This window comes from Homarus americanus, unplaced genomic scaffold (assembly GCF_018991925.1).
Source record: "Homarus americanus isolate GMGI-L3 unplaced genomic scaffold, GMGI_Hamer_2.0 scaffold51859, whole genome shotgun sequence".
Classification (NCBI taxonomy): Eukaryota; Metazoa; Arthropoda; class Malacostraca; order Decapoda; family Nephropidae; genus Homarus; species Homarus americanus.
In genome coordinates this window covers 16,960,611-16,981,355 of record NW_024711292.1, presented here as the reverse complement: position 1 = coordinate 16,981,355, position 20,745 = coordinate 16,960,611, and the positions used below count along the sequence as shown (strand labels likewise).

At 41.5% G+C, this 20,745-nt stretch overlaps 1 protein-coding gene across 5 annotated transcripts in view; it reads right to left on the bottom strand.

Annotated features, from left to right (window-relative positions):
- The window catches only part of LOC121853430 (innexin inx2-like), a 42,458-nt gene extending 23,036 nt beyond the window's left edge, over positions 1-19,422 (bottom strand). For all 5 annotated transcript variants that reach the window (XM_042347596.1, XM_042347756.1, XM_042347829.1 and 2 more), the window contains exon 1: positions 19,127-19,422. In XM_042347596.1, coding sequence (XP_042203530.1) covers positions 19,127-19,271 — 145 coding nt within the window. In that variant the 5' untranslated portion in view covers positions 19,272-19,422. The remainder of the gene's footprint in view (positions 1-19,126) is intronic.
- Between the last annotated feature and the right edge of the window lie 1,323 nt (positions 19,423-20,745).

Genomic DNA, 20,745 nt, shown 5'->3' with positions numbered 1-20,745 from the left:
ATTATGCAAGCTGCCAGACCAAGAGTTCTAGTCGTACCACTTCAGATTGGCCTCGCTGTGCAAATGCATCATCACTTCGGATCAAAATCCCTTATTGATTTTCTATACAATTTGGGATTCAGTGCATCATATTCTGAAGTTCAAATGTTCGAACGTTCTACTATTAACAGTCAGGGCACTGATATTCCAGGCATCAAGTTTGCTCATTTCATCCAGTTTGTTGCTGATAATGCAGACCACAAAATCGACACACTTGATGGCCGTGGCACATTCCATGACATGGACATCATTGCGACAGTGACGCCAAAGACCACAGTAACTAGACAAGTCCCCAGGCTTTCTGCAACACTCGATGACGTGACAGCGGTTGGGAAAATCAAAGTACACTACTACACGTCATCAACCAACGATAACCCACCATTCCTCTATAATACACTGCAATGTCTCAGCTACGTAGACCCAACATGTAAGTTAGATCTGCTCTGGAAATTTGTTTGGCCTATTCGTGCACCAAGGCCTAGATGGTCAGGTATGATGTAAGCTATTTCTCGTGGTAGTCATCCAGGTCAGTCTTCGATCATATTCTTGCCCATGATAGATATGGATCCAAGTGACATGAATTGCATTTCTTCCACCCTAATGTTCGTGTCCGTAGAGGCCAGTCGACAGAATGTTCAGCCAGTCCTTACCCTGAACAGCCGTTATGGTGGAAGGCCCAGATCACTGTTGCTAGTAAACTTACGAACAGTGATCGACACTCAATAGTACTTCGGTTAGGAGCATTCCACACACAAATGAGCTTCCTTGGATGCATCGGGAATATCATGTCGGGTTCGGGTCTGGCATAGGTGCTTGAAGTGGGATATGCTCCAAATGCTGTTGGGAAAATGCTCATCGGAAAAGCAGTAGCAAGAGCAGTCCGTGGACACTTCCTTGTGGATGCTGCTTTGAATGCACCTCTTACATCTCATCCATTCGAAGTTCCCCTTCCTGAACTAAGGAACTATGATGAAGAAACGGTTGAATCAGTTGACACCCAGGCAGAATCCAGTTTAGCTTAGAGATCACCATCCCCAACTACTTTTTCAGTGCGGCTCGATCACATCTCCGAAGATTTACAAGATGCACTTCAGTTGTTTGACAAGCTGATGGAAAGTGAGTTAAACCCGGTAGATGTATGTTCTGAAGATGTGCTTGAGAGGATACAGCAGGAACTGGACAACCAGACACATACTTTCGCCAACAACCCCACTGCACAGTTGTGGTTAAAATACCTGCCAATGGTGGACCTTCTTCGCAAATTCATCAAAACTGAACGTAGTGGAAACTGGTCCCTTCATCTGAAATGTCTACAAGAAATGTTGCCTTACTTTGCGGCTGCGGGGCACAACCTTTACACCACGTCAGTGTACTTACGTCTGCAGCAGATACTTCAACTCCAGACACACCATCCAGATTTCTTTGCGCGCTTCGACACTGGGTACCATATTATTCGTCGAAGTAATCGCTACTGCGGTGGCCTGTCTTCAGATTTGATCATTGAACAGGTACTCATGCGAAGTATGACGTCAACAGGTGGCTTGACACGGAGGCATAGAATTTCAGAGGCACAACGTATACAGTGGTTACTGTCCATGCCAGCATGTGCAGATATCAACGGGGCTCTGCAGGAGGTTACAGGAACGATGTATGCAACCAGTGAGCAGCACAAAGAGGCAACAGTTGCCAGACAAAGAAGAGATGAAAGTGACACACAGGCCTTTCTTGCATTTATTCGAGAAAGAAATCCGTTTAACACAGCCACATCCCTTTGAAACATCGTAACAGGTGTTACGCTGCTGATACTGTAAATGCCCGCAAAGCAACAGAAGTAGGTAGAAAAATACTTAAAAGCATGAAAAGGAAAAACGTCTTCGAATACACTGGACCACAAAGTTTCAGCAAAAGTTGATTCACAGCTGCTGCTTCGGCACTTGATAACAGCTGCAAAGGACATGACTAACAATGGTGTTGCTGACTTCTTTCACTATGAGTTATGCAGTATTCCATCAGCTTTGTTTGAAACAAATGGACTTCTTCGAGAGGCCAACAAGCCATCGCTTGCTGATGCACTTTGGGCATTAGCACAGTGTGTAAGCAAGCCTACTCACGAAGAAACTGACATGCCCAGATCCTCTCATAAGTCTCATATCCAAGATCTTTTTGACTGCCACTCTTCTCTCCTCCTCATCCTTACTGCAGAGCATTGTCTGCAGAACTGCCTCGGGATGCGCATACCAGGAAGATCTCCTCACAGTCTGCTCCACAATCTGAACAACCTTCCTTGGCTGACTCCTCAAGAGCTCAAGCTGGAAGAGAACATGCCTCGGACCTTCGGAGAACGATGACTTGACCTTGGTGTTGAACCAATTTGGCAAGTAGACACTCACGATGAATTGGACAATAAGTCTCAGGTTGTGAAGCTGGTTCCCTTTCAGTTTATGATGAGCGACCCAAATTCTGCAGAACCTGAGAGCCGTTGTGAGCCACCTAGAATGTGAGGCTGGACCTATCTGCAGGTAAGCAAGTCTATCAGGCATGACCTCAGTTTTGATGGCACTGCAAATCATGTAACCATAGTACTGGTCAGTACTCAGGTCGTCAATGACAGTATGTGCAAGCTCAACGAGTGGAGGGCCAACTGTGATTTTTTCAAAGCTCGGATTTATTTCTAACTCAGTGGCAGAGTCCAGCATCTTGCCAAGAGGACCAGACCATCTGTTGTTTGAAAGAGTCTTGCCATCCAGCTCCTGGATCAGATGTCTGAGTGGCAACTCGTTGGTGTGGAGGTCACAAACAATCCAGACCAGCTTCCTCCCAATCTTCCGCTCTATCCACTGTATGACCCCCCCTTGCCACCCTGTGTTCGTGTTGGTGCTGTCCCCTCCAATGGCCTGCAGGGTCTGGTCTACGTTCCTCTCTCTGAGCCAGTTCACAATGTTATCTGCCACTATCTCAGCTGGTTTCCTGATGTCATCTTTCTCTGGAGTGAAATGCCACAAATACTTCCCTCCTGGTTCACTGCAGCAGGAGTAGTGTTCCTCCTTCACCATGGCAGGGAACAACTTGTCAGAATCTCCAACTTTCATGAACACTTTAGTGTCATCCCTTCTCCCATCAAAGAACAAACAATTGATTCCATTTTCTCTTATCCCCTTATCAAACTCCTCTTCTAGGTTACTGACAAGTTTCTCCTGAGCTCTCTTACTTTGCTATGAACTATCACCAGGTGAACATCATCAGGTGTTATCAAACCACCGTCAACCCAGGCAGCTGCTGCTATCTCTGCAGTTGCTCTGAGACCAGTGTGGTGTCGCATGTTGGCCAGAGCTATGCTCGGGATATCTTTCCTATTTCGAATCTTATGCCTGGAAGGTTTGGGATCATTATTTTCTGGGTTAGGGACAAAGTCACCATTCTCCTGGTCAGCACTCGGATCAGCCATGGGGAAGTCATTAAACTCTGAATCAGCTTGACTCCAATCATCGGCCTTTTTTACCTCACCCTGGGCCTTCTCAAGTCTCTTTTCCTCGGCAACTCTTCTCCTCTTCTGTCTCTCTGTGGCAGCCTCCTGTCTCTTGGACTCCGGAATATCATGAGAGCCCCTATACTGCCAGTCTTCTCTCTCTGTGCTTTGACAAATGCCAGTTCGATCACAGGAATCTTCAGTTCACGCTTGCAAATACAGGAGATGTGGGCCTCGGATTTACAGTCACGATCGCATCCAAACTCAGGACAGAGAACAATTGGGCACTTGCAAGTAATTATGTCAAATAACTGGTCCAGTTGCTTGGCAAAGCTGTCCTTAACTGCAAGTTTTCCTCTCCCAAGAGAGATATCTCTTGCCTTTTCCCAACTGGCTAGCAGTCTCTCACTAATCTTCTTCTGACTTGTTATGACTGGAGGCTTGAACTGAGCGTTAGCCAGAGTGTACTGTGCCAAGACAGCTTTGGTCATATCACTGGCAATGTCTTTGTTTGTGTAAGTTCTTTGGTTCTTTTCACTGATTTGCCTGATTAAAACACCGTATCTCAAAGCATCTCTCAATGTAGCAACCTGACTTCAGGAGCTCTCTCCCAGACCCAAGATAGTGACTGAGATGGCTGGATTTTTGGTTCCTCGTCCTGACACAAGCAGCCATCGCAAATATTATCAACTTATAAATGCATCAGAATCTGAAACAGAAAAAAATATTGTTAGTTGGGTTGTTAAAGAATGAAGTCAGAAAGCAATGTTCACTATTTAATTGTAATGCACTAATGCAGCTGTACGTTAGATTTTCGATAAATTTCACGCTAAAATTTACCTAGCAAAAGGTTGCAAAATATTGAAACTGAAATTATTTTCTGTTTATATACACTAAAATCTACGAAAAAAGTGATGGGCCATTAGTTTTAGCTGATCTATTCCTTGGACCTGTAACACAAAGAGAAGTTGAATTTGTGAATTTGTAATTTTGTTACACCCTAAGAGGCCAAGGGTCGAAACAATCTTGAACCATGTCTTGTATTACAGCGCGCTAACTATGAGGTAGTCTGTGAACTGGTACGTAAATTGGGTTTGTGTCCGGTTTTAAAGATGCGTGATGTGAAGTTAAACTCGTCTGACCTAACGACTCTTTCTGTAGTCGGCAATAAACTCGAAGTCTAGTCTTGCTTGGAGGATGATCAATTACCTTAACATGGGTTCGCCAGTAGAGAGAAGTCTGGGAAAGTGGGAGTCAAAAAACAAGCAGGTCCTGGGAAGTAAAATTAGTTGCTCAGGACAAGGGGTAAAACAGGACCAGGGAAGGGTAGGTTTAAATGTATACTATACAAACAGTAGGAGCGTTAGAAATAAAATAGACTTGCTGAGAGCGGTTGTATGTACCGAGAATGTAGACGTCATAGCAATCACCGAAACTTGGATGAATCTGGCGAGCAAATTTTTTTTATCAGAGTACCACATAGAAGGGTACAACCTTTTTCACAAGGACAGGGAAGGTAGGAAGGGGGGAGGGGTCGCACTCTTCGTCAAGGATACATTAAAATATTGTATTAATAATTCAATAAAGGGTGAAATAGGAACCGAGTCTGTGTGGGTAGAAATCACGGAAGGAAGAGAAAAACTAATTATGGGAGTGATTTACAGGCCCCCAAGTCTTGGCAAAGAAGCAGCTCAGCCCATATGGCAGGAAATGAGTAGGGCAGCAAAATATAACAACCTATGCATTATGGGGGATTTCAACTTCAGAAATATTGACTAGGACAACATTGTAGGCGACTATGAATCTGAAGACTTCCTAGACGCAGTACAAGACAATTTTTTTAAACAACTAATTACAGAACCTACTGGAGGTGACAATATATTAGACCTAGTATTAACAAATAAAGAAAATATTTTCAGAGATATCACAGTAGGGGAAGAACTAGGTAACAGTAATCACAGAGAAATTAGGTTCACCCTAAATTGGGAAACGAAAAACAATGACAATATGGTCAGAGTCCCAAACTTTCGGTTGGCGGATTATCAGGGGTTAAGAAGGTACCTAGGTGAGGTCACCTGGGAACAGTCACGTCAGTTCCCAGTAGGAAGGGGTGAGGTCATAGATGACACAACAATTGATCATGACTATAATATATTCACTAGTATACTACATAAAGCACAAGAACAAAATATACCATACAGAAAAATTAGGTCAAATAAGAATGAGCCAAGGTGGATGACCAGAAAACCTAACCATGACATAGGAATAAAGAAAGGAATATATAAGAAATTAAAGGGAGGGGAGGAGCAGCTCAGAAACAGGTATAATGACCTATCTAGGAATGTTAAGAAAAATGTAATGAAGGCAAAGAGAGACTATGAAATCAAAATAGCAAGAAAATCCAAGGCGAATCCCAACGGATTTTTCCAGGTATATAGGACAAAGGTCAAGGACAAAGTTGGCCCTTTAAAGTCAGGGAGGGGAGAAGTGATAAATGGCAGTGAGGAAATAAGCAAAGCATTGAACAGCTACTTCTTATCAGTTTTCACAGAAGAAATTTGCTATGAAATTCCAGAGGTGGAACTGATATTTAAGGGAAAGGAAGAGGAGAAATTAAAGAATATCACTATCAGAAAAGAGGATGTTCTTAAGAAGATAAATAAACTAAAGAAAACAAAATCCCCAGGGCAGGATGAAATTTTCCCTCGAGTCTTGAAAGAGTGTAGGGAACAGATTAGCGGACCCCTCGTAAACTTATTTACAAAATCATTAGACACTAGAGTTGTGCCAGACTTGTGGAAACAGGCAAATGTAGTATCCATATTCAAAAAGGGAGACAGAGCATCAGCATCAAATTACCGGCCGATCAGTTTGACGTCAGTAGTGGGGAAATTTCTTGAATCAATTATAGCGGATAGCATCCGATCGCATCTAGAGAAAAGCAAATCTACGACTCTCAACATGGGTTTACAAAGGGAAAATCTTGTCTAACAAATCTGCTAACGTTTTTTAGGAAAGTCTTCGAGGTAGTAGATAATGACGAAAATTACGATGTTGTTTACTTAGACTTTAGCAAAGCATTTGACAGAGTACCGCATCAGAGGCTTCTGAGAAAAATTAAGGCTCATGGTGTCGAGGGGAAACTTTTAAATTGGATAAAATCATGGCTCACCGATAGAACGCAGAGGGTCAGCGTAGATGGTGTTAAATCTGAGTGGGGCCGTGTAACCAATGGGGTTCCCCAGGGGTCAGTACTAGGCCCACTCTTGTTCATAATCTACATAAACGATCTAGATACTGGGATCAGCAGTGACATAAGCAAGTTTGCGGATGACACCAAAATAGGGCGGCAAATTAATTCAGGGCAGGATGCAAGTGCATTACAGGAGGATCTAAATAAACTGCAGGGGTGGTCTGAAAAATGGAAAATGAAATTCAACACCAGCAAGTGCAGCGTACTTAATATTGGAAGAACAAATACTTATAATGTATACATCCTTAACAACATCAACCTAGAGAAGTCGACTTGTGAAAGAGACCTAGGGGTACTTGTAAGCCCGGACCTACGGCCTAGAAAACAGTGCGTTAATGTTCGAAATAAGGCAAACAGAGTATTGGGTTTTATATCTAGAAGTGTAAGTAACAAGAGTGCAGAGGTCTTATTGCAACTATATCTTGCGCTAGTCAGGCCTCACCTCGATTATGCAGTTCAGTTCTGGTGCCCCTATTATAGAATGGATATAAATTCACTAGAGTCTGTGCAGCGAAGAATGACAAAAATGATTCCGGGAACTTAGAAACCTTCCATATCAGGATAGGTTAAAGAAACTTAACTTGCATTCGCTAGAAAGACGAAGAGTGCGGGAAGATATGATAGAAGTATTTAAGTGGGTGAAAGGAATCAATAAAGGGGATATAGATAAAGTTCTTATAATATCTGAGCAGGATAGGACTCGGAGCAACGGATTCAAGTTGGATAAGTTTAGGTTTAGGAGGGAGATTGGAAGAAACTGGTTCACAAATAGGGTGGTGGACGAGTGGAACAAGCTTAGCAACTTTGTAGTAAGTGCGGGAACTCTGGAAAGTTTCAAAAGGAGGCTAGATAGATTCATGGATGATAGAGAGTGGTAGTAACTCTCTCGACAGGAGCTGCCATGCACAGGCCAACCGGCCTATTGCAGACTCCTTATTTTCTTATTATATATATATATATATATATATATATATATATATATATATATATATATATATATACACACACACATATATATATATATATATATATATATATATATATATATATATATATATATATATATATATATATATATATATATATATATATATATATATATATATATATATATATATATATATATATATATATATATATATATATATATATATATATATATATATATATATATATATATATATATATATATATATATATATATATATATATATATCTTGATAAAATCACACGGGAAAATGGAAACAACGGAGTACCTTAGCTTTCGTCTTTATTCAAGACATATATATATATATCGCAAATTCGAAAAGACTTTCAAAATTCACAAGTGATATTTTCTTGTCCTTGTCAACCCAATCTGAGGTTGCAAACTGCGAAACGATGTCATAATATATCTCTCCCGCCAGGGCTTGACTTATGAACACGTCCTGTGTCCAACCAACAGAAGCAGCTCTGTTAGCCCAATGAAAAATCCAATTAAGATCACCTCCAAGTGCTTCGTGATCCAAAAATTGAATCACGTTTCTCCTAAATCCATAAAAATCTGCGCAATTCAAAGCAGTAGCCTTCATCAATTTATCTACATGACTATCATACTTGATGTGAGAACAGATACAAGATATTGCATCGTTCCCTGGCCTTGTTCCATTGTTTTGCATAGCATCATCGCATGAAAGCAAAAATGTGACCACGTGAAAATTAGGATCATCACCCGTAAATAATGAAAGGGGTTCCTGTTGTGGCAAGATTTTTATAACATTAGGAAGCTGAGGTAATGTGCCTTGGGCAGAGTGAGCCATGGTTAGTTGGTTGTTAAACAACTGAGATGTTACTGGAGGATTAGATGATGCAGGAGGGAAAGGAAACTCTCCTGGCACACTGGGCTTTGGTGTTGAGGGAGATGGAACCGAAACGTAGTGAGGTGTGGTGTCGTATGTACGACCTGACCTAAGGTGAGTAAGGAGTAAATCACCAAATGACTGATCGATTAATTGTTCACTATTCTCAATGGAAGTGTTTCGCTGTAATTCAGTTGGTGTTCCATGCAAATCTCCGGTATCAAACGTACCAGTTTGATGACCTGCACCACCTCACAATTTTTAGTATGATGACCTACACCACCTCACATACATTAGTGTGGTGACCACCACTTCACAAATATTAGTATTGTGACTTGTACCACATCACAAGTGTTAGTGTGATATCCTGCATTACATCATATGTATTTGTCACGAGTGTCCGCCATAAGTTTCTGGAGGAAGCTGACGGGGAAGAGAAGAGGCAGGACGGTGTGGTGCAAGGAGAGGAAAGGGCATTTGTACAAACCCTGCTCAGAGGTAAGGTCGTGGTAGTTGGGGACAGCCAGGTGAGGTTTTTAGATAGGACGTTTTGTGCAAGAGATAGGAAACGTAGTACTAGGGTGTGTTTTCCTGGGGCTGGGACATGGCATGTAGCCGAGAGGATAGATAGGGTTTTGTCAGGGGAGGGTCCAATCCAGTAGTATGTCTTGGTGTGGGAGGAAACGACATAGGAAAGGTTAGGAGTGAGGAACTTTTCAAGAGGTATAGGGAGGCTCTGGGGAAGATTAGAGAAAGGGGAGGGATCCTGATAGTATGTGGTGTCTTGCCTAGAATAGGGGTTGGTCGTGAATGGCTGTCCAGGTCAATTGCTATAAATTGCCGACTGGAAAAAACATTGTGCAAACAATGGTTGGGTATTCATTGATAGCTGGCAACGATTCTATGGCAACGACTGCCTGTACAGTCGTGATGGAGTACACTTGTCTCTTGCAAGGGTAAAGACGTTGTCTGCATCCCTGGAGTGTGAAATTGTCACTCCAAAGGGGGGTTTCGCCAGTAGAGAGAGGTAGGGGAAAGTGTGAGTCAAAAACAAGCAGGTCCTGGGAAGTAAAATTGGTTACTCAGGACAAGGGGTAAAACAGGACCAGGGAAGGGTAGGTTTAAATGTATACTATACAAACAGTAGGAGCGTTAGAAATAAAATAGACTTGCTGACAGTGGTTGTATGTACCGAGAATGTAGACGTCATAGCAATCACCGAAACTTGGATGAATCTGGCGAGCAAATTTTTGTTATCAGTGTACCACTTAGAAGGGTACAACCTTTTTCACAAGGACAGGAAAGGTAGGAAGGGGGGAGGGGTCGCACTCTTCGTCAATGATACATTAAAATGTTGCAGTGGTCCCTCGGTTAACGAGCACAATCCATTCCAGCAGGTTGCTCGTTAACCGAAAACCTCGTTAACCGAACCCATTGTTTCAATGGGTTTTTGGGTAATTGATTCCAGCTCACCGAAAATTGCCTAAATTCAACAAAAATGTTAGAAATTAACACTTACTTTGAGGTGTGTATGTAGAAGGCTCCTGGATGATGATGCTGATGTGAATTTGAAGTGGGAGGTGGAGGAGGAGAAGGGAGAAGAGAAGGAAGTGGAGGTGGAGGAGAAGCATTTTACTGCTTCTTGGAAGGTGAGTCACCTTCCATGAAAATGTCAGGAACCTCTGGACTGAAAGATTCTCCACCATGAACATCCTCTCTCCTTCTTGAAGTGGAAGGCTGAGGGCTAGCATCATCCTCTCTCCTTCTTGAAGTGGAAGGTTGAAGGATAGCATCTTGTTCCCTCTGCCTTTTACTGAAAAAAGTGTCAATTGTGGTCTGTGGGGCATCTCTCCTCCTCACCATTAAATTATGTTTAAAGAAGGAGACCATTGAGTCCTCAACATCACACAAAGTTGGTTCAGTTTTTTCCACATATGGGTGCCTTAAAGCCAGTTCCCTGAACTTCTCCCAGTAGTAAATAACATCTTTCAACTCTTTAGTTGACATATGGTCATGACTTTCAGTTTCCTCCTCACTATTGTCAGCCTCTAACATCTCATCCAGTTGCTTCATGTCATCAGGAGTAAGTTCCTCATCATGAGACATCACAAGCTCTTCGACATCATCCTCTTCCACTTCAAGGCCCTATGACTGACCAATGGACACAATCTCCTGGTCCAACTCTGTGTCATCCTGAAATCCCTCAAAGTCATGGACTACTGATGGCCACAGTGCTTTCCATGAAGAATTGAGGGATCTAGTGCCATGATGACACAATCAATTTTACAGCCTCCAGGATGTTGAATTGTGTCTTCCAGAACTGTTTTAGTGTTAGTTCAGGATCAGTAGAAGTTGCCTGATGACACCTCCTAAACATTTTCCTCACGTACAATTTCTTGAAGTTGCTGATCACATTCTGGTTCATTGGCTGTATGATTGATGTAGTGTTGGGAGGCAAAAACAACACTTTCACAAAGTCAAATTGATACTCCAAAGTTCTGGCAAGTTCTGGGTCATGACCAGGAACATTATCCATGAGGAGAAGAGCCTTTAAAGGGAGTTTATTGGTGGTTAGGTAGCTCTTGACAGAAGGGCAAAACACCTCAACAGCCCATTCATTAATGAGCTGTCTTGTCACCCATGCCTTACTGTTGGACTTCCAATAAACTCCAAGCTTTGCTCTTACCAACTTTCTATTGCTTGAACACCCTGGGGTTTTCAGAGTGGTAGACGAGCATAGGCTTCAGTCGGAAATCCCCTGAAGCATTGGCACCAAGCAATAGAGTGAGACGGTCTTTCATGGGTTTATGCCCAGGTAAAAAGGCCTAATCTCTGGTGATGAATGTTCTTTTGGGCATCTTTTTCCAGAACAGCCCAGTTTCGTCCACATTGAACACTTGCTGTGGAAGATAATTTTCTTCTTCCATCAATTCTTTAAATTCCACTAAAAACTTTGCTGCCCCTTCCTTATCAGCACTAGCAGCTTCACCATACCTAACAACACTGAAAATGTCACTTCTTTTCTTAAATTTTTCGAACCAGCCTTTGCTGGCCCGAAAATCTTCAAATTCTGTGCCTGAAGAACCAGGTTCATCCGTCTTTAAATGTTCGTAAATCTCCCTGGCTCTTTCACAAATGAATTCAGTAGAAACTGAATCACCTTTCATCTGTTTTTCCCTAATCCAAATGAGAAATAACCTCTCAGTTTCTACAAGTAGGGATCTACTTTTAAACACTCTGGTAGATTTGTCTCTCACTTTTCACTTCTTTAAATTTGTCTTTCTGTGCAAGAATTGTCGACACAGTTGATGTTGACAAGCCATATTCTTTACATAGCTCATTTGTTCTAATGCCTTCTTCATGATTTTTTATAATTTCCTGCTTGGTTTGGATGGAAATCGCTTTTCTTGATCTCTTAGGCCCCATGCTGGATTCAAACATTGTCAACACGTGATTTTTTAAGTTTAAACTAGCTGTAAATAAAGAATATTTTCTTTAAAATATCACTGCACTGCGCTATATATTGTCAATATGTAAAATAAATTTCAAAATGACCAATAATTTGCCTGGAAACACAGAAAAAAAGCTTTTAGTTGAAGAGAGTCTCAAGCAAGATGTTACCTGCACTGAAAAGAGAAAGAGGCTAACGCTTGTTTGGTGTGTTAAAGGCTGGATGGCGCGCCACAAACTAGTGAATTTTACCTTCAATTATGTTCAATAATTGTTAAAATGACTAAAAAATTTAATATTCAACTTTTAAAATTAATGAATAGTATAAACTTCTTGATATTTACTAAAATAGTAAGGAATTTAAGCGCTAGAACCGATTACTGTATTGGCGGACTAATACTACAGCTGATTGACCGCCAAGTGCAAGCGAAAACTCGTTAATCGAGGGATTGCTCGTTAACCGAAGTTGAGATTCTTATGGGAGGAAACTTTTTAACTGAAATCTCGTTAACTGAGGCGCTCGTCAATAAAGGATGAAATAGGAACCGAGTCTGTATGGGTAGAAATCATGGAAGAAAGCGAAAAAGTAATTATGGGAGTGATTTACAGGCCCCCAAGTCTTGGGAAAGAAGCAGCTCAGCCCATTTGGCAGGAAATGAGTAGGGCAGCAAAATATAACAACCTGTGCATTATGGAGGATTTCAAGTTCAGAAGTATTGACTGGGATAACATTGTAGGTGACTATGAATCTGAAGACTTCCTAGATGCAGTACAGGACAATTTTTTGAAACAACTAATTACAGAACCTACTAGAGGTGACAATATATTTAACCAAGTATTAACAAATAAAGAAAATATTATCAGAGATATCACAGTAGGGGAAGAACTAGGTAACAGTGATCACAGAAAAATCAGGTTCTCTCTAAATTGGAAAACGAAAAACAATGACAATATGGTCAGAGTCCCAAACTTTCAGTTGGCGAATTATCAGGGGTAAAGAAGGTACCGAGGTGAGGTCACCTGGGAACAGTCACATCAGTCCCCAGTAGGAAGGGGTGAGGTCATAGATGACACGACAATTGATCATGACTATAATATATTCACTAGTATACTACATAAAGCACAAGAACAAAATATACCAGACAGAAAAATTAGGTCAAATAAGAATGAGCCAAGGTGGATGACCAGAAAACTTAAACATGACATAGGAATAAAGAAAGGAATTTATAAGAAATTAAAGGGAGGGGAGGAGCAGCTCAGAAATAGGTATAATGAACTATCTAGGAATGTTAAGAAATGTGTAAGGAAAGCAGAGAGAGTCTATGAAATCAGAATAGCAAGAGAATCCAAGGCGAATCCCAAGGGATTTTTCTAGGTACATAGAACAAAGGTCAAGGACAAAGTGGGGCCTTTAAAGTCAGGGAGGGGGGAAGTGATAAATGGCAGTGAGGAAATAAGCAAAGCAATGAACAGCTACTTCTTATCAGTTTTCACAGAAGAAATTCGCGAGGAAATTCTAGAGGTGGAACTGATATTTAGGGGAAAGGAAGAAGAGAAATTAAAGAATATCACTATCAGAAAAGAGGATGTTCTTAAGAGGTTAAATAAACTAAAGAAAACAAAATCCCCAGGGCCGGAAGAAATTTTCCCTCGAGTCTTGAAAGAGTGTAGGGAACAGATTAGCGGACCCCTCGTAAACTTATTTACAAAATAATTAGACAAGGGAGTTGTGCCAGACTTGTGAAAACAGGCAAATGTAGTACCCATAATTAAAAAGGGAGACAGAGCATCAGCTTCAAATTACCAGCCGATAGGCTTGACGTCAGTAGTGGGGAAATTTCTTGAATCAATTATAGCGAATAGCATCCGATCGCATTTAGAGAAAAGCAAATTAATCTACGACTCTCAACATGGGTTTACAAAGGGAAAATCTTGTCTAACAAATCTGCTGACGTTTTTTAGGAAAGTCTTCGAGGTAGTAGATAATGACGAAAATTACGATGTTATTTACTTAAACTTTAGCAAAGCATTTGACAGAGTACCGCAACAGAGGCTTCTGAGAAAAGTTAAGGCTCATGGTATCGAAGGGAAAGTTTTGAATTGGATAAAATCATGGCTCACCGATAGAACGCAGAGGGTCAGCGTAGATGGTGTTAAATCTGAGTGGGGCTGTGTAACCAGTGGGGTTCCCCAGGGGTCAGTACTAGGCCCACTCTTGTTCATAATCTACATAAACGATCTAGATCAGGGGTTCTCAACCAGGGGGGAATTCCCCCCAGGGGGGGAATTTAGGTTTTCAGGGCGGGGGGGGGAAACTGATTCGGGAGCAAGAGATATGTTCGATGAAAAATCAATCACAGAATTTTGCCCCTTGATGTGCGATTCCTACCCAAAAGTGGCAGAAAGAGCTATCCGTGCATTGCTTCCGCTTGTGTCGACATATCTTTGTGAGTCAGGCTTTTCAACTCTGTTGCAAATTAAAACGAAGCAACGTAGTAGATTAGAGGTAGAAAATGACCTGCGTTGTGCCCTTTCAAGCACTCCTCCGCGTATCCCAGAATTGGCGAAGAAAAAACAATGACAGGTTTCTCATTGACTGTAATCTTCATCTGAATAAAATTAATTACAAATTTACAATATCCTGGTATTCTATTGAACTTTTTGTTTATTGCATTATGCTTCAGTTTGGTCTGTTAAGTAATTCATTATAAATAAAAAAAAAACTATTTTACTTTTATTCAAGTTTTATGAATCCATCAACATTTTTAATTGGCATTTAATTTGTAAAACTCCACTATAAAAATAATCCATGTAAAATTGTAAATGTATATGTACTAATATGGAAAAAATAAAGGATTTTCAGTATTATATGCATATTATTTGGAATGCACTTTTTGAGGCAGACAATCTTGGAAAGTAGGGGGGAATGACATTCTGACATATGGTGAAAGGGGTGCATGGGGCAAACAAGGTTGAGAACCACTGATCTAGATACTGGGATCAGCAGTGACATAAGCAAGTTTGCGGATGACACCAAAATAGGACGGCAGATTAATTCAGGGCAGGATGCAAATGCACTACAGGAGGATCTAAATAAACTGCAGGGGTGGTCTGAAAAATGGTAAATGAAAATCAACACCAGTAAGTGCAGCGTACTTAATATTGGAAGTGCAAATACTGTCAATGTATACAGCCTAAACAACATTAACCTAGAGAAGTCGACTTGTGAAAGAGACCTAGGGGTATTTGTAAGCCCGGACCTACGGCCTAGAAAACAGTGCGTTAATGTTCGAAATAGGGCAAAGAGAGTATTGGGTTTTATATCTAGAAGTGTAAGTAATAAGACTGCAGAGGTTTTATTGCAACTATATCTTGCACTAGTCAGGCCGCACCTCGATTATGCGGTTTAGTTCTGGTGCCCTTATTATAGAATGGATATCAATTCACTAGAATCTGTGCAGCGAAGATAACGAAAATAATTCCGGGACTTGGAAACCTTCCATATCAGGATAGGTTAAAGAAACTAAACTTGCATTCCCTAGAAAGACGAAGAGTGCGGGGAGATATGATAGAAGTATTTAAGTGGGTGAAAGGAATCAATAAAGGGGATATAGATAAAGTTCCTATAATATCCGAGCAGGATAGGACTCGGAGCAACGGATTTAAGTTGGATAAGCTTAGGTTTAGGAGGGAGATAGGAAGGAACTGGTTCACAAAACGGGTGGTAGACGAGTGGAACAAGCTTAGCATTGTAATAAGTGCTGGAACGCTGGAAAGTTTTAAAAGGAGGCTAGATAGATTCATGGATGATAGAGAGTGGTAGTAACTCTCGACAGGAGATGCCATGGACAGGCCAACCGGCCTATTGCAGACTCCTATTTTCTTATGTTCTTATGTAAATACGTTAGTTCGGATGGTGTGTGGTTGGCTCGAGCAGTTTCGTTCATTAATCACCCACACTGAATGATTCATCATTTAAGTATTAACTTTGTTTAGTACATTGTGTATTTATTATATTATGTTTGAGTGTATTATATTTGATTGTATTACGTTTTTATACAGGTTAGATGAGTGGAACTAATGTCAATAGGTAATTTATATAAAGTTTACGTTTTGCCCAATCGGGATATGTTACGTCAGTATTTGGGGGTAGAGAGGTGAAGTCGGTGACCTACTGGTACACTTTAGTCAGTCTCGGCACAGCTGCCTTAAGTTAAGTAGTATACCCTCTCTCTGGTGTTTTGGGAGTTGGCATTTGACTATTGAGATTTGTTTTGCTTGATATTGATTTTGTGTGATCTTGTTGGACCTTCAGTCCTTACTCAGCCGCTTCCAAACATCTTGTCGTATTATTATTTATTTTATTTTATGTACATCTGTGATGGTTGGAATAAGTTAATAAATGTTCATATTTTTATTGACTAGTTTAGGTTTTGATCTGTTAACTTGACCTTTGTTGGGAGAACGTAGGATTAAGAATATTATTATAAATACTGATATATTTTAAAGACTTAAGTGATTTGTGTTCATGTAACGATCTACCCGAGGGTCGTAACAGTATTAGTGTGGCTGACCTGCATTACTTCCCATGTATTAGTGTGATGACATGAACCACCTTACATGTATTAGTGTGATGACCTGCACCACCTCACATGTATTAGTGTGATGACATGAACTACCTTACATGTATTAGTGTGATGACCTGCACTACCTCCCATGTATTAGTGTGATGACATGAACCACCTTACATATATTAGTGTGATGACCTGCACCACCTCTCATGTATTAGTGTGATGACATGAACCACCTCACATGTATTAGTGTGATGACCTGCACCACCTCCCATGTATTAGTGTGATGACATGAACCACCTTACATATATTAGTGTGATGACCTGCACCACCTCTCATGTATTAGTGTGATGACATGAACTACCTTGCATGTATTAGTGTGATGACCTGCACTACCTCACATGTATTAGTGTGATGACATGAACCACCTTACATGTATTAGTGTGATGACATGAACCACCTTACATGTATTAGTGTGATGACCTGCACCACCTCTCATGTATTAGTGTGATGACATGAACCACCTCACATGTATTAGTGTGATGACCTGCACCACCTCTCATGTATTAGTGTGATGACATGAACCACCTCACATGTATTAGTGTGATGACCTGCACCACCTCCCATGTATTAGTGTGATGACATGAACCACCTTACATATATTAGTGTGATGACCTGCACCACCTCTCATGTATTAGTGTGATGACATGAACTACCTTGCATGTATTAGTGTGATGACCTGCACTACCTCCCATGTATTAGTGTGATGACATGAACCACCTTACATGTATTAGTGTGATGACATGAACCACCTTACATGTATTAGTGTGATGACCTGCACCACCTCTCATGTATTAGTGTGATGACATGAACCACCTCACATGTATTAGTGTGATGACCTGCACCACCTCTCATGTATTAGTGTGATGACATGAACCACCTCACATGTATTAGTGTGATGACATGAACCACCTTACATGTATTAGTGTGATGACCTGCACCACCTCTCATGTATTAGTGTGATGACATGAACCACCTTACATGTATTAGTGTGATGACATGAACCACCTCACATGTATTAGTGTGATGACATGAACCACCTTACATGACCTCCACTACAGCATATGTACCAGTGTGATGACCTGCACCTTATCACATTTATTAGTGTGATGACTTGCACCACCTCACATGTATTAATGTGATGACCTGCACCACATCCCATGTATTAGTGTAATGACCGACACCGTCTCCTATATTAGTGTGATGACTTGCACCACATCACATATATTAGTGTGATGACCTGCACTACCCTACATGTACCATTGTAATGACCTGCACCACCTCACATGCATTAGAGCGATGACCCGCACTACCTTACATGCGCCAGTGTGATGACCAGCACCCCCTCACATGTATTAGCGATATGACCTGCACCACCTTAGTTATATTAGTGTGATGACCTGCTCCACCTCACATATATTAGCATGTATTAGTGTGATGAGCTACACCACGTCACATGTATTAATGTGATGACATGCACCACACCACCTTACACATACCAGTATGATGACCTGCACTACCTCACATGTATTAGTGGTATGACCTGAACCATCTCACCTTTATTAGTGTGATGACCTGCACCACCTCACAAGAGTTAGTAGATAAAAAAACAATAATATTTAATTATTGGTAACAAATTGGTAACAGCATTTTACCCATCCAAATACATAAACTCGCCCAATACTTGTAATTTACTTCACTACAATATACAGTTAGGTGTTGTGGGTTAAAAATACAACATGCATTGTTGCCTAGATTATACAATACAAATAAGGCGCATGTTGTGGCATGAGCCCAATTAGTACTACCCATGAGTGGCTGTCATCTGGAAGCTGTTTCCATAGTGACGGATCAAGACCACACCCAAGAAAACATACTGGAACCTCGTGTCACCGACTAGAGGCTCGTAACACCTACTAGAGGCTTCTGTCACCTACTAGAGTCTCGTGTCACCTATTAGAGGCTCGTGTCACATACTAGAGGCTCGTGTCATCTACCAGAGGCTCGTAACATATACTTGAGTCTCGTGTCACCGACTAGAGGCTCGTGTCACCTACTAGAGGCTCGTGTCACCTACTAGAGGCTCGTGTCACCTACTAGAGTCTCGTGTCACCTACTAGAGACTCGTAACACATACTAGAGGCTCGTGACACCTTCTAGAGGCTCGTGTCACCTACTAGAGGCTCGTGTCATCTACCAGAGGCTCGTAACACATACTAGAATCTCGTGTCAACACAGGAAAACATTATACTGATGAACACATGAAAAATCAATAGTGATGAACTCTTAAAACATTATAATGATGAACATCTGAAAACATAAATAGCAATTAACACGTAATAATATTAAACTGATGGACATTTAAAACATTTAAGTGATGGACATTTAAAATATTTTAGTGAGAACAAAAACATTATTGTGATGAATACACGAAAACATCAACACTTACCAATTGCATCATAGAGTGTACACAGTAACATCGATACCATGTATATTATGTAAGTGTAACGGTAGTGAAGGCGGAACACCATGTTATCCACCACTGGTTTTAGCTCAACCTTCACTTTTATTGATGAAATTGCTCTGAAAGCCATCGTTGTTGTCTCTTGGTCGCGTGGGAAGCTTGAAACAATTGAACCTTAGGTGTAGGAAAATAGCGTTTTCAGAGAAAAGGGGTAGGCGGACGGCAAAATGTGGCAACACCTGTGGTTAATCCTGTAGGTAGCGAGCGCCTCCCTTGGACGCCAGCTGTGCACTAAATGTGATACCACCGAAAAACTTCTCTTGGTAATTTATCTAATCTTTGTTCCTTATCATATCTTCCAATACATTGGATATTCTTACCAAACTAAGACTCAAGGTGCCTCTATTATATATCTTCAGTAAACTGTATAGTCTGTGTGCTATGTGTGATGTCCAGTGTTATGAGAGGTCCAGTGTTATGACAAGTCCAGTGTTAAGGGAGGTCCTGTGTTATGGGAGGTACAGTGTTATGGGAGGCCCTGCGTTATGGGAGGTCCTGTGTTATGGGAGGTGCTGTGTTATGGGAGGCCCTGCATTATGGGAGGTCATGTGTTATGGGAGGTGCTGTGTTATGGGAGGTCCAGTGTTATGACAAATGCAGTGTTATGGGAGGTCCTGTGTTATGGGAGGTCCTGTGTTATGAGGTGCTGCGTTATGAGAGGTCCAGTGTTATGGGAGGTACAGTGTTATGGGAGGCCCTGCGTTATGGGAGGTCCTGTGTTATGGGAGGTGCTGTGTTATGGGAGGCCCTGCATTATGGGAGGTCATGTGTTATGGGAGGTGCTGTGTTATGGGAGGTCCAGTGTTATGACAAGGTGCAGTGTTATGGGAGGTCCTGTGTTATGGGAGGTCCTGTGTTATGAGGTGCTGTGAGGGAGGTCTGTGTTATGGGAGGTAGGGGAGGTCCTGTGTTATGGGGAGGCCCTGTGTTATGGGAGGTCCAGTGTTATGGGAGGTCCTGTGTTATGGGAGGCCCTGTGTTATGAGTGTTATGGGAGGTACAGTGTTATGGGGAGGCCCTGCATTATAGGGAGGCCCCGTGTTATGGGGGTCCAGTGTTATGGGAGGTACAGTGTTATGGGAGGCCCTGCATTATGGGAGGTCATGTGTTATGGGAGGTGCTGTGTTATGGGAGGTACAGTGTTATGGGAGGTCAAGTCTTATGGGAGGTCCAGTGTTGTGGGAGGTCCTGTGTTATGGGAGACCCGTGAGGGAAGGTCCAGTGTTATGGGAGGTCCTGTGTTATGGGAGGTCTAGTGTTATGGAAGGTCCAGTGTAATGAGAGTTCCAATGTTATGGGAGGTCAAGTGTTATTTTTTTTTTTTTTTGGGTATTAGCCCACCCGGACACAGGTCACCGACCCACATCAGGGCCCGGGGGGCGAAAACGTAATAACAATAATAATAATAATAATAATAATAATAATAATAATAATAATTCTGATAAGTAAAATTTATAATTTATAATGGGAGGTCCAGTCTTATGGGAGGTCCTGTGTTATGGGAGGTCCAGTCTTATGGGAGGTCCTGTGTTATGGGAGGCCCT